The 13872-nt window shown below is 37.4% G+C and overlaps 1 protein-coding gene across 3 annotated transcripts in view; it reads right to left on the bottom strand.

Moving 5' to 3' along the window:
* Positions 1-38: 38 nt before the first annotated feature.
* The window catches only part of med13 (mediator complex subunit 13), a 56607-nt gene continuing 42773 nt past the window's right edge, over positions 39-13872 (bottom strand). For 2 of the 3 annotated variants that reach the window (XM_004911621.4, XM_004911622.4), the window contains exons 16-30: positions 13630-13872; positions 9101-9268; positions 8357-8580; positions 7439-7628; positions 6890-7325; positions 6543-6762; positions 5866-6057; positions 4583-4806; positions 4337-4479; positions 4055-4213; positions 3780-3965; positions 2894-3042; positions 1941-2114; positions 1704-1804; positions 39-1204 (exon numbers count right to left, since the gene is read on the bottom strand). The exon at positions 13630-13872 is cut by the window's right edge and continues 683 nt beyond it. In XM_004911621.4, the coding sequence (XP_004911678.1) occupies positions 1072-1204; positions 1704-1804; positions 1941-2114; positions 2894-3042; positions 3780-3965; positions 4055-4213; positions 4337-4479; positions 4583-4806; positions 5866-6057; positions 6543-6762; positions 6890-7325; positions 7439-7628; positions 8357-8580; positions 9101-9268; positions 13630-13872 (2942 nt within the window). In that variant the 3' untranslated portion in view covers positions 39-1071. The remainder of the gene's footprint in view (positions 1205-1703; positions 1805-1940; positions 2115-2893; positions 3043-3779; positions 3966-4054; positions 4214-4336; positions 4480-4582; positions 4807-5865; positions 6058-6542; positions 6763-6889; positions 7326-7438; positions 7629-8356; positions 8581-9100; positions 9269-13629) is intronic. The other variant, XM_004911623.4, reaches the window with a different exon arrangement.

Below are 13872 nucleotides of genomic sequence, written 5' to 3'. Positions count from 1 at the left end.
GGGGAAGGGGGGCTGATTTCATTTACTACTCAGTGTTCTCCAAGTAACAATTTAATGGAATACCAGTATTTTCCCACACCATTTAAAAAGTCATTTCATAGCAACAGGCGTCACAACAGCAGTCACAGCCCTGGACCAAATTTTAAAAAAATTAAACCGAAGAGTTTATTTGTCACTACAGGTTAAACCACCACCTACAATAGTCAATGATATATTGCCATCAGGTTACTCGGTTTGTTGAGGTGTGATTATAAAAATTTAAGACCCGGTACCTTTTTTTTTTTTTCAAATTTATAAACACAGTGAAGATCATTACTGTACAAGTACTCTGCAGCTACAGCTTAGCTGTAAAACCCCCACACACAATGGTATGGACATTAACGCTCCTAACTCCCAATATTCTGTACATCAAGACAATACAAATTTTTAAGTACCCCTGCCCACCCCCTTACAAAAAATAATACTCTAAAAGCAACCTACTGCAACTTTTAATTAAGACGAGTACATATATTTTAGACCAATTGCTTTAAAGCAAGAAGGCAGTATAAACCTTCTAGGAAAAAAGTTTTTGTTTTTTATAAAAGAGATTAAGAAATATAAGACAATTTATACATTTAAAAACTTACAATAAATAAGAGATGCAGGCATTTTTTTCTATTGATAATAGGTTTTGTAATCCATATAACTTCCTCAGGATGTTTAGAAGTCATGTGATGAAACTCCTCATTGTTCCAAATTATCCCCGAGCTTTTAGATACACTTTATGCCAGCAGGTAGAGGATCCTATTTGTAACAAATACTGAGACTGGAGATGATCATGAAAGTGTCATTGAGACTTTCAAATAATAGATTTTGTGTGTGTTTAAAGCAATAATCCAAATGGTAAAGAACATTGAAAATGGTTGATTGGTGGGAGGTCAGTAAGAAATGGTCAGCTTGAATGCAACTGGTGCGGTTAGCGATCAACAAAGGAAATCCATGTATATCTAATGGCTTTGGGGTGAGGGTGGATCAAAATTCGGCAATGAAACATGAATCCTCTTGTGTAATCTTCCCCTTTCCTTCAAAAGATCACAGCATGTTCATGATAAAATTATACAACTGGTTCAGCACCACAAAGTGAACTGGCAGACATGAGCGTCTGTCTTGAGTTGCGGGATCACAGGTTAGCCAGGATAGGGCGTTGTACTGTTCCAAAACAAACCTAAAATGTGGAGAAAAAAAAGTGTCAATAGAGCAAAGAAAAATAGGTTTCCTTTAATTTTTCCTGGACTTGTTTTACATTAATTTTGTTAATAAATCAGAAAGCACACTTTTAATACTAGCTATCAAACAAGCCAGGAAACAAAAGGACATCTGAATTTCAATGTAAAAATGCAAATGGACAATTCATCCAGGGTACCAATGTACAACTCCCCAGTTCCTATAAAGTCATTTTTGAGGGAACATATGCCAAAACAAGAGTTTTAAATGGTAGTACTTGTTCTTTAATTTTCAAATGTGGTGCCAAAAGACCTTTACATCAGATGCTGTGTGTAACAGATTAAAAAAAACCAAAAAAAAACCATAGGGCTTTAGTTGCCCTTTAAAAACATCCATGATTTACTAAATCAAATGTCCTATTATCTGATTAATCAGTTCTAATATGTCTTAAATCTTCAGCCACTTTAAACATGACATTTAAAAAGATAGAGATGCATTACCTGAGCACATCTGACGTCTGATTGGAGTCCAGTGGGTGGGAGTGTTTGCTATGGAGCAGCTCATCGGATTGCACTGAAGGCACATGGAGGTGCAAAGAGGCCTGATCATGGGAAAAATTATCTTGTGAGATGAACATCATGTGGTATTCGTTCAGTTTAAACAAGATAATAAATATATATATATATAAAATATTCTTGTTAGCAGATTTAGACTGTGTATTAAAATTAATCAATTACCTTAAGAAACAGTGGGCACTGATTTTGTGCTTGAGGACATGCTGACCAAAACCAGTCAGGCAAAGGACCAGCTTTAGCAGTTGATACAAAGTAACCAAGTGCCAAAGGTTGCTGCAAAATATTGGTCACTTCATCATGTGATTCTGTGGACAGCAACCGGTCTGTACCTTGACCCTTTAAGAAAAAGACAAAAGATGGTTACTAAATCAATATGACTACATGAATTGAAAAAAAAAAAAAAATTGTGAGATTTATACAAAGGCACTTTCCTAAATCATAAGTTATTCTACTTTAAACATAACATGTCCTATATAGTTTGTCACATGAAACAGCATTTATCATACACCTCATCAATTTAACAGTAACATTTTTTCCAATGCACTGTTCCTTTATTAACTCTGCTCACTGTGGCTAAGCATTAAAACTTTACACAAAACGAAAGGAACTCCAAGCGCTCCGGACGGAGAAGTTTTGCTAAAAGCAGGTCTTTATAGGTCCATTTAAAAACAAAGCGCCTAACGTGTTTCGTGTGCACTTAATCATAGGCATAAACACAGTGATAGGAAGGTTTAAATAGTGTTTCATAGTGATTGACATACAAGGTGAGCGTTAAAACTGCAAGAAAATGTGCTTCTTCGACAACACCGGGAAAAGCACAACTCGGCTGCGCTATGCCCCATGTTTCCCCTTCCAGTGGCTCAGGCTGCCATGTCAAAATATATATATATTTGGTTTCCAGATAATAGCCCCATAACTGTTTAGGTTTTTTTAAAACAAATTAGCAACCCTATTCCAAGTCCATCTGATATTTACACCTGCAACTTCCATGTGTCACAGCTGGATTACCAATATGGTACCAAAGGGTAAAGGAGGGCAGCAATTGTACTGGCAGAGGAAAAAAGCTTCTAGTCGGTATTTAAAAAAAAAAAAAAAAGGCACAAAAATGTAAATACCTTTCCAGCATCACCTCCGTGTGGGTAATGGGATCCAGGTGAATGTCCTTGGGATCCAGTTGGAGATGTAGGAAGATTGTTAATGATATCAGGATCCAAATCATCACCAGTGTCTAATAAATCAAAAATTCCCATTCCATCTGCACCATCTTTAAAACACAAGAGAAACATGTTTAAGTCTGTGTGGCATTAAGCAAGGCTGCTGTAAGAAACTGTCTGCACTCAGCCATATTTGTATAAGGAAATATTGTACAATAGCTAATAACTACCATCTCTGCGTATTCAGTTCCTTCTTTTAATTATTTATAATCTCAACCTTTCACTATGTATTAAGGTAGGAACAACGCTTGCTTACCTGTAGCTTGCTTTACCAAATCGTTGCCTTGTTAATTAGGCATCCCTTGGCTCTCATCACTTTTAACTAGGCAGATACTTTAATATAGGATTGAGTGCACAATTTTTTTATATGGGCGAAAAATGCAAACAAACTTTTTTATACCAAAACACACAGCAGTGAACATTACATTTTTAGCATTAAAGGGGATTCAATTTTACCTTGAAATGTTTGGTATGTTGTAGATGGAGTTGTAAGCAACTTTTTAACTGGTCTTTATTTTTTATTGTCTATGATTTTCAAATAAGCCTCTTGTCTGAGAGATATTGTACATAATAAACTTGCATTGTGCATTTAAATTTGCACTTCATAAAAAGCCAGGCATGATTTTCTGGTTGGAAAACTACCTTAACACAATGAAGCCCTTAAACTATTAAGGGCAACAAATGACAAAGAACGGTTACGGCTTTCAAGACTTTGCTTGCCAGTTGCTCAAAAAGAAAATTACAAGCTTTTGTTTTTATTAGATGAAACACTTTCATGATAACTTACCATTGTTTGTATTGAAAGCCAGATCGATGTTCTCAGTGGTGTATGTAGCCGAAGCAACCTGAACAGAGGCTGATGTAGGGAAAACTAAAATGTGAGTACATGATGTATCCTGCGGTGTGTTTAGCTGGGAAGTCTGGATGGTCAGTGTTGTACTACGGCCAAATACTGAACCTGTTGATACAGAATCTACAAAATAAGGAGAAATATATGATGTTTGCATCCAACACAAAACTTCTGCCAGAGGACAGCATAGGCGAGACACGAAATGCACTTACCTGGCATGATCACAAATGAACCTTGTGGCTCCATTGCGACTAAACAAGCACTTAGAATGCTGGGAGAATCTGCTGCAGATATACCACACATTCGGCACATATCTTTCAACCTCTTGCTCAGTGACTGAAGATTGCGGCGGCTCAACAAACAGCTCCAGTCTAACAGTAAAACAAAGACAAAAAAAAAATCCAGAAGGCTTTAAAATCTATTTATGTTAACTCAAACAAAAGCTTTGTAATATAGCATATGACCTGAAGAAATATTTATAGTACAACACTTACCCTTTAACTCCCCATGGCCTATCCTTCCTAAGCGCCCTATCACTACCCTCCATGGAACTGAACTCATTTGCACAAGCCCTTGACACCACTCCCATAACTTCTGAAGACCGCAACGGCGAGCAGAACCTTTTTTCCGTCGTGCTCTACAAATATAATACAGAAAAGTGTTGTCACATTTACAGTTTCTTGGAACAAAGACTATGCAAGTAAGGATTGATCCACTTATAAACTGCATGTTTAACTTACCTGTTTGGCACATCAATGTTAATGATGCAGGTCTCTAATAGCTCCCCATAAAGGTCAGTACAAGAAGCCAAAAGCCATCGCTGATCATGTGATAAGCAATAACCAACAAACAGAACATTATATTTTTGGCCAGCCTCTCCAAATGTTTCACCAAGTTCAGTCTGTTTATCCTTCACAGGAGCCAGAATAAATGGTGGTGTGTACAACCGGATACAGTCAGGTCTCTGTATGCAAAGATGATATTTTAAGTAAGATTTACATGGAGAATTAAGTAACAGCAGCAGCATATTATACCTTGATAGTATTTTTTTGTAATTTATTAATTTACTTCTAATGGACTTAAATGCAGAGAAATGCTTTTAGGCTATAATTATACATAATTTTCCAATATCGCTTTAAGCATTATTTGTAAATGTAATTGCTATTGAAAGTAGTATTTGCCGAACTCCTGGTTGTTACATTTGAAACAATGTTGCAAAGGTCTTGCTTCTCCAGCAAGGCAGGTCTGTCAGGCTGCTGGCTTGTGTTACAATGTTTCAACAGTCAGAGCCACCAGGGCAGAGAATAGAAAAGGACAGGCAAACACTGCTTCTAATAGCAATTATAAATACAAATAACTCAAAAACCATTACAAACTTGTAATAAATGTATATTGCAAAGCTACTTAGAATTTTGTTTCTTTTATTAGGCAAAAATTATATTTTGCGTTGCCTTGTCCTTTAAGACCAATGAGTGCTCCTTTTCCTACTATGTTTATGGTGGCTCCAGATTGGTTCAGTGATTAATCTCCAGCCAAGTAGTGCACTGTGTAGAAATACATTAAAAGCCTTAGCCTTTGTTAAGATAGTTGCTAGAAACAACATGGGCCAACTCACTGTCTGGCTTAGCATTCCATAAAGGAACGCTGTATGCAAGACCATATAAGTTACACATTGCAAGATGTCAGGATTTTTTGCTTGCAAATATGGCTTAAATAGACCTCTTTTGCAAAGAATGTATGTTTATATTCAATATAGGCAGCTCAGACAAGTGTGTTGATCACGCAAAGTTTACTACTCAATGAGGTTTCTGCGTAAGTTCAGCAGGCTTCAGTCTGTTTTGGGGTTTTTTTCTACTTTTAGCAGCTGTTTTTTTTTTTTTTTTTTTCATGGCAAAGTGCTGTACACCTTTTCTATAAATGTGATCCTTGGTATCTCTAATAGCAAGTCTTTTGGACCATGAAGCTGTACAAACTGTATAGAGCAACCCCTTTAAATAGGGCACATTGAAATAGCAGGACTTACTTCAGGGCTCTTTAAAGCATTTTCAATCGCTAAGCCAGGCCCAAATCCAGTTAGTGTCTTAACATTTGTTGATGCTGGAAGTGGTCTTCGGCACTGAGTAAACACTGAAAATGCTAATGATTTTAAGTGCTGTGTATATATTTGCCGATCCTCTTGTCTAACAGGCTGTAAGAAATACTGGCATGGGACAATCTGTAGAGAAATAACAGTAAGAAAGTTCTGTAATGATTATTCGGAAATTTGTACATATATATTTACAGGAGAAATAGCATATGCAAGAACCCGCCTCCTATTTATTCTAATGTAAGGGGAGTAAATTATGTAGCAGTAAGCACATTAATTCTCACAATTCTAACCATCTGCTGGCCTCCACCCAACATACATTTTGCTAAGGCAGGAAATTGAAGATACATATGGTGTTTAGCACATCCAAGAATTCTAAACATCAGTCCATATTAAGCAAGGTTGCAAAGTTGTCATATTTTGCAGACTGCACCAAGCCTATACTTAGGATACAGGCGTGCTGTATACAGACAGGAGACTGCAGAGTGTGAAGATATTAATTGCCCAGCACTCCCCACTTGTGTTATTAGTTGTTCTGATGTTAACCTCTGAGCTACAGAGGTAACTGGAAATACAAATCAAAAGATAAAATACATTTACAGGAATGCCATTACCTGCACAGAAACTGTGTTTCTGAGGTGGGGTGGGAGGATGTGCAACATTTCAAGAAAACAGCGTAGAAGGCCAAGCATCCACACACTAGATGAGTTTGAGTCCTCGTCTTTACTTTCATATGTAAAAGGATCAACAATATAAACTACTATGGCAGGTGGATATGTGACTGCATGAGATTCTCCATCAGTAGGGACACCAACTTTATCCCGGTCCATTGTACTTAAAAAAAAAAAAAAAAAAAAAAAAATGTTATAATGTTGCATTTTTGCCAGATATTGTCACCGTACCAACAACTAAGACCACTCGTCGAACATTTAGGCAAAATTAAGGCAAAATACTCCCTTACCTTTCAGTGACCTCAGCTGCAGCAGCTGCTGCAGCAGCAGACTGTTCACTTGACATCCCACTGTTTTGCTGTAATGTCTGTTGCTGCGTTTGTGGCCCTCCTTGATTGCTCTGAACAGAATTAACTTGTGCTGGAATGGAATTAGGGGTACTGTTTATATTCCCATAGGGAGGAAACGATGTTGGCTTGTTTGCGGTCAGGCCACCAGCCACATTCGAAGTAGCTGCAGACCCTGTGGCAGCTGCTTGAGGCAGAGTGTTAGGTGTCACAGTAGAGGAGCTGTTTGCTGCAGAAGAGTTTAAAGAGGATGGAGTGCTTGGATTTCCAGGTGTGGATGCTGCTGCTGGCTGGACTGAAACAGTCTGACTTGCTGAGGAAGTGAGGTTGGGCTGGCATAGCAGGGAACTGTCCAGTGGCTGGGATGCTAGATATGGACCTGAATGAATAAGTAAAAGCAAAAACAAGTCACTAATACTGCACAAAAAAAAAAAACAGATTTTCACAACAGCAATAAAAGCAGTGAAAAATTAATAGTCTAGATTTTCTTACCAAGTTCATATCGACAAACTTGTGCATATAACCGGAGTTTAGAATATGCTTCACTGTTGCCATTTATCGCCTGAGAGAACCATTCTGCAACTGGCTTTTCGGACAGCTTTTTAGCAGCAGTAGACCCAACCTTCATGATGCCATCTGTTAATTGTTTGGAGATAGCTCTATGCTGCCCAAGCCTACAAGACTGATACAAGATAATAAAGATATTAAAATGTGGAAATTTCTGAGCTGACATTTGCTATCCGTCAGTCACTATATGGTAAGTCATGTTTTGCTGGGGGGGTTTGAACAGTTCAACACAATCAGTGCTAGCACTCTACTTGCAAAAGTACTGTATGCAAAAACTTTTTATTTTTTATGCCTCCGTTCTCTGGTTCTGACTCTTAAAACAATGTAGCAAGTTTTGTTCCTGATCAGCTGGCTTTTGCTACAATGTATTCGGAACCAGTCAGTGTAGAGAACCGTAAGATAGATATTGCTTTAAAAACATTAAAACTTGTTAATAACATAAAATTTAATTCTAAGCAGCTTTTTATTATAACAAATGTAAAAAAAAAAAAAAAAGGATTATAAACATCTCTGATAAATAATTTAAGGTTAGCAAGAATCCAAGTAAGCATATTATATATTTTTAATGCATTAAATCTTAACATATGTTTTTGGATAATGCTAAAATGCAAATCTTAGCAATTTTTAGTTCCAACCACCGCCAGGCATTATAATTATGTTGAGATCAGTAAAAAGACTGAAATCATTAACTGGACGCATAGAAGAAGTCTGCTATCCGGTATAGAATATTTCCAAGTTAAACAAAAGCCTTCAAGAAGGAAACAAATTCATGATCTTTTAAAAGGCAGTACACAGTGGCTGCAATCTCAATTTGATGTTGTCAAAATATCGGACTCTCTTTACCTCATACATTGCAGTGAGATCCCTAAAGAAACTTTTGGCTCCGTTCAGCAAAGCCTCATTTTCTGGGCAAACAACAACATAAGCAATGTCCCTTTGCGACCCAAAGGGTTCCAACATCAGTCTCTCCCAATAAGGCAGTGCAAATGGTGACAGCACCAAAAAATCATAATCGTAGCCCACGAGAAATGTAGGGATTGGCAGTGGCTCTGGTGATTCATCTGTTCCTATATAAATTAAAAAGACAAAAATATTAAACAAATACACTGGTTAAACATAAGGAAGAAAATATACATTCCATGAAATACTTTTAATGATACAAACTGAAACAAAAAATAAAAAATCAGGTAGACATGTGATGTATACTTTGAATGCCCACTCTACAGATGCACTGCTAAAGCCAGACAAGAATATTTTGGACAATAACATTTCCTAACAATGCGATGAACATGTTGGAATTATTGTATGGAAAAACAATTTTCAAGACTATGGACTCCTGCCTCATTATGATAAGCAATAAACGGCTCACAAGTCAAGAGTTGATGGGCACTGATGTGAAATATGGAAAGCACACCCTTTGGCTTTGGGGGGCTTAGGAAGGTAGAGCAGGCCCATACAGGATAGCATTCCCTCCACTATGTCACTAGAAGTCTAGATATGGAAATACATTTTGCTGGGTGGACTTGGGAGAATAATTTAATGTTCTTGAATTTGAACATACATATTAAAAATCAAAAGCTGCATTACCATAAGAGCCACGACCAGCCATTTTGTGGAACTGTTGCCACGTTAAGGGTCCCTGCACTCCCCATGACCGAACAGTTCTTTTTTTCTGAACTGCATCTTGCAACACAGGCTGTAATGAAAGAAGCATGCGAAGAATATCCTGGGAACACTGCATACTTGCATCTACAGCTGAAAATAAAAACAGAAATCTGGTTAATATTAAAAAAAAAAAAGTTAAGGGCATTTCAGAATTATTTGTTAAAAGGTGATTTTAGGAAAGAACCACACGGAAACACTATATCTTTCCTTATGTATGTTTTGCATGCAGAAACAGTATTAAATTATGACTGCACATATTCATTACAGTACATAGAAAACTTTTTATATCTGATTTGGCTATCCAATATCCTATCTTTTCTGTCATATCGTTTCCATTCTTAATCATGACTGGCTTGCTTAGCAAGTGTGACAACCAAAAATAGCACTAAGCAAACTTGCAACACTAGCAACTGGATTACTTCACATGGTAACAAATTGCTTATATGCAAGTTACATGATCAAGTGAGCAAAACAAAACAAAGGCTGACTTTAATGGGTCACCAAAACACACAAAATAGGCTTTCACATGTCTGTATATGTTTTTTGTATTTGTATCTTTATTTATGAAGTGATTCTTATTCTTGGAGCCCTGTATATTTCTCAGTGTACTATGCTCTGATTCGTATATCATGCAATTTTACAGGGCTATGTTTTAGCCACAACTTGCTTTCCAAGGTCAGATTTTCCAGAAACATACCCCACCAACCTTAGAAAAATAAGTCCATGCTTCCAATTTGCAAGAAAACACACCCACTTTACAATAAGCCCCGTTTTATTGGGTTGTGGAATTTATGGCTATGCAACTTAAATGAGGACTACTGGAAGGTATACAAATTATTGCATGTAAAAAACTTTTGCATGATGAAATACTAGAATTCTTCACATGAAGGGGAAATACAGGATTGGCCAAAGAAGTGTTAAAAGTTGGTCACAATAGATATGCTGCAATATCAAATATTGAGTTTTAATGGGAGGAGATTTTGTAGCAGCTTAATTTATATTTGTTTTGCACAAAATTACACTATAGGACTCATTTACATCCACAACCATAGAGGTCGAGCAAAATGGACACAGTTGGGCTAAACAATGCCATCCTTTAAATGGATTTGCATCCAAACATGCCTATTTCACTTCTGCAAAAGGACAATAGTTTCCTGAACATAGGGTTGGGGTAGATCTGGGAAGAATGCATATTTCCTCTCCTATATACCACTGAAAGCCCAGTCTGGAAATAATTTAGGGCGAAATTTGGGGCATGCACTTTCTGTTTTAAAGGAACAGTAACACCAAAAAATGAAAGCTTTAAAGTAATAAAAATATAATGCACTGTTGCCCTGCACTGGTAAAACTGGTGTGTTTGCTACAGTAACACTACTATAGTTTATATAATAAGCTGCTGTGTAGCCATGGGGGCAGCCATTCAAGCTGGAAAAAAAGGAGAAAAGGCACAGGTTACATAGCAGATAACAGATAAGTTCTGTAGAATACAATAGTGTTTTATCTGTTATCTGCTATGTGCCTGTGCCTTTTCTCCTTTGAATGGCTGCCTCCATGGCTACATAGCAGCTTATTTATATAAATTATAGTAGACTTTCTGAAGTAAACACACAAGTTGTACCAGTGCAGGGCAGCAGCACATTATATTTTAGTTACTTTTATACACTTTCATTTTTTGGTGTTACTGTTCCTTTAAATACTGTTGAAACTAGAGCTGAATAGTTCACACCAATTATTTCCAATATCTGTAACTTTATTAGCAAAGGGGAAAAGCTGACCAAATGCTGGACTCGAAGGGTGATGCCACACGGGACTGATCCTCAGCCTGTGGAAAAATGCAGGCCAACAATCAGCCCCACTACTGGCATCAGCTTTCTTTTGCCTGTACTCAGAACCACTGTGTTGGCCACATGCAGGCACACACACAGGATATCGGCTTTGAAATAAGTTTCTTTGTCGATATCTGCTGCGTGTGCCTGCACCCAGGCCAACACAATGGTTCCGGGTGCAGGCAAAAAAAAGCGGATGCCAGTAATGGGCCGAATCTAGTCCCCGTGTGGCATGAACTGAAAATGTTAGACAACTGCTATATAGGACTGCTGATATCAAACAAATACTTTATCTGCAGAGCCTGGACAAACTTAATCAGAATAATTCTCACAGCGCTTGACAATTTGAGATATTAGTTTTATAGTGCTAGACAGGATTACACCCAGGGCTATGGAGTCGGAGGCAATTTTGGGTACCTGGAGTCGGAAAAAAATGAACCAACTACTACTAAATTTAAATGAAAAAAAAATAAAGCAAGTTTAAATGTCCCAATTCACAAACAGTCATAATTAATTACTTCTCTGCTATAAAAATAAAGCCCAATGCACGCAGTGCATAAACGAACACGTTGAGTGACCATGAAGCATGCTTTTCATTGACTGTATGCTTCACTAAATACATTAGCATATTAAAAAGAGGAGTCGGAGTCGTGGAGTCGGAAGTATCAGAAACTGAGGAGTCGGAGAATTTATCTACCGACTCCACAGCCCTGATTATACCCAAAAGCTGTTTCAAGTCAGTGAGCCTAACAGGGTATGCACTTTTTGGATTCAGTTGGATCTCATAAAGCATTAACAAAAAAGAAAAAAAAAATGTAAATTGCAAAAGAGCTCAGAGAAACAGTAAATTTACATTAATTTTTTGGATTTAGATCCCTTTAAGTGCAAGTTAACATAGTTCTGTAATAAAACACTACCTTGAATTTTATCCAAACTTAAAGGAACAGTAACACCAAAAAATGAAAGTGTATAAAAGTAATTACAATATAATGTACTGTTGCCCTGCATTGCTACAACTGGTGTGTTTGCCTCAGAAAGACTACTATAGTTTATATAAGTAAGCTGCTGTGTAGCCATGGGGGCAGCCATTCAAAGGAGAAAAGGCACAGGTTACTTAGCAGATAACAGATAAACCCCCATTATATGGGGCTTATCTACTAGTTATCTGCTATGTAACCTGTGCCTTTTCTCCTTTTTTCCAGCTTGAATGGCTGCCCCCCCATGGCTACACAGCAGCTTATTTATATAGTAGCTTTTCTGTAGCAAAAACACCAGTTTTTTGCAACAGCACATTACATTTTAATTACTTTAAAACACTTTAATTTTTGGATGTTACGGTTCCTTTAAGGTGGCCATACACATAACGTTTCACCTACGGGTGGGTGATATTGGTGGAATTTAGGCTAATTCGGTCAGGCCCCCCAGCTCCAAACGATCAAATTAGAACGACCGTTAAGGGCGCAGTCAGTTTGGGGACCACATCAACGAGCCAATGCAGTCCCTGATCCCACTAAATCTTTTAACCTGCCCGATCGATATCTGGCCAATTTCAGGCCAGTCGTTGCTGCCCCTACACGGACAGATAAAAGCTGCCGAATCAGTCCAAGGGACAGATATCAGCAGCTACAATCGGCCCATGAATGGCCACCTTAAGATATAACTAATCCTTTTTGAAGGCAAACAATTGTTTTGGATTTATTCAATGTTTTAAATAATTTTTAAGCAGACTTAAGGGATCTTTCTGTATTTTGGTTCTCCATACTTTATCTGGAAAACCTCAGTTCCCGAGCATTCTGGATAACAGGTCTGAGGGAATGATTAGAAGTTTGACTACCAGAGATTCCTATTCTAATTTAAAAAGGCGATTCGTAACATTCTGGATGTTTTTTTTCTAAATTAGTAATTGGTTTGTTTTTATTAACATTATCCATTAACTGCTGCCAAGTAAACTAGTTCACTCTGGCATGCTGCAACTTTGCCATCTGACCACCTGTTGGACCAAAGTCAGAACAAGTGCTGCACTGCAATGGATGTCAGTTAATGTTTCCTTACTGCAAACAACCTCACCAGCTAGATCAGATTCCACTCTGAAAAACCAGGCATGGACTGAGGGCCTGAAAAGATTTATAAGCAATTAAAATAATAAAATTGAACCCTTGCACTGTTTTTTGGTTGCCGTGGTCATGGATACACAGACTGGAAATAGGAAGAATTATATGCTAATAATTAAAAATACCAAACTAAATAATGAAGACCAACTGAAAAGTTGCTTTAAAAAGTATCTACAAAATACTACAAGTTAAAGCAGAACTCTGTTTTATGTACAGCGGCAATAACATATATAAACAAACATGTAATTTTTCTGCTAGTTTGACATTTCAATGATAAAAATACAAAAGCTTGCTTTTTGGTCATTAGTCTTGACATCCAGGTTATATGGTTAGCTTGTGTATTTGAGAAACTAAAGGAGGGTGATCTAAATCTCTTGTTTTAATCGGTTATCAATTTAAGTCTGTTGTTCATGTCATCTTTCTAAAGGGCTGAGTAACTTGGTGCTATATAAATACGTCTGAGGATCAAATGTTACAATCAGTAAGTTACAATAACAAAAATCACGTCACTTACCATTTCTTTTAGACCACCGATGTAAGCAAGTACTTTTCACAAGTGCTTCATCGACTTTGCCTCCAGACATATTATCCATGAACTGCCGCCCATGCTCCAATGCGAGGTAACAATCATTACAACAGTCTTGCTCTTCAACACGAGCCGAGTAACTTACTGTGCTGGTTTTTGTGATAGGCTCTTGATCCAATGTGCCAAATGGAGAGAACAAATTAGTGCACTGATCATGGAGGAGCAGAATTA

The sequence above is a fragment of the Xenopus tropicalis genome, chromosome 2 (assembly GCF_000004195.4).
Source record: "Xenopus tropicalis strain Nigerian chromosome 2, UCB_Xtro_10.0, whole genome shotgun sequence".
In the NCBI taxonomy this organism is placed as follows: Eukaryota; Metazoa; Chordata; class Amphibia; order Anura; family Pipidae; genus Xenopus; species Xenopus tropicalis.
The sequence above is the reverse complement of the archived record's forward strand: the minus strand, read 5'-3'. Positions and strand labels throughout refer to the sequence as shown.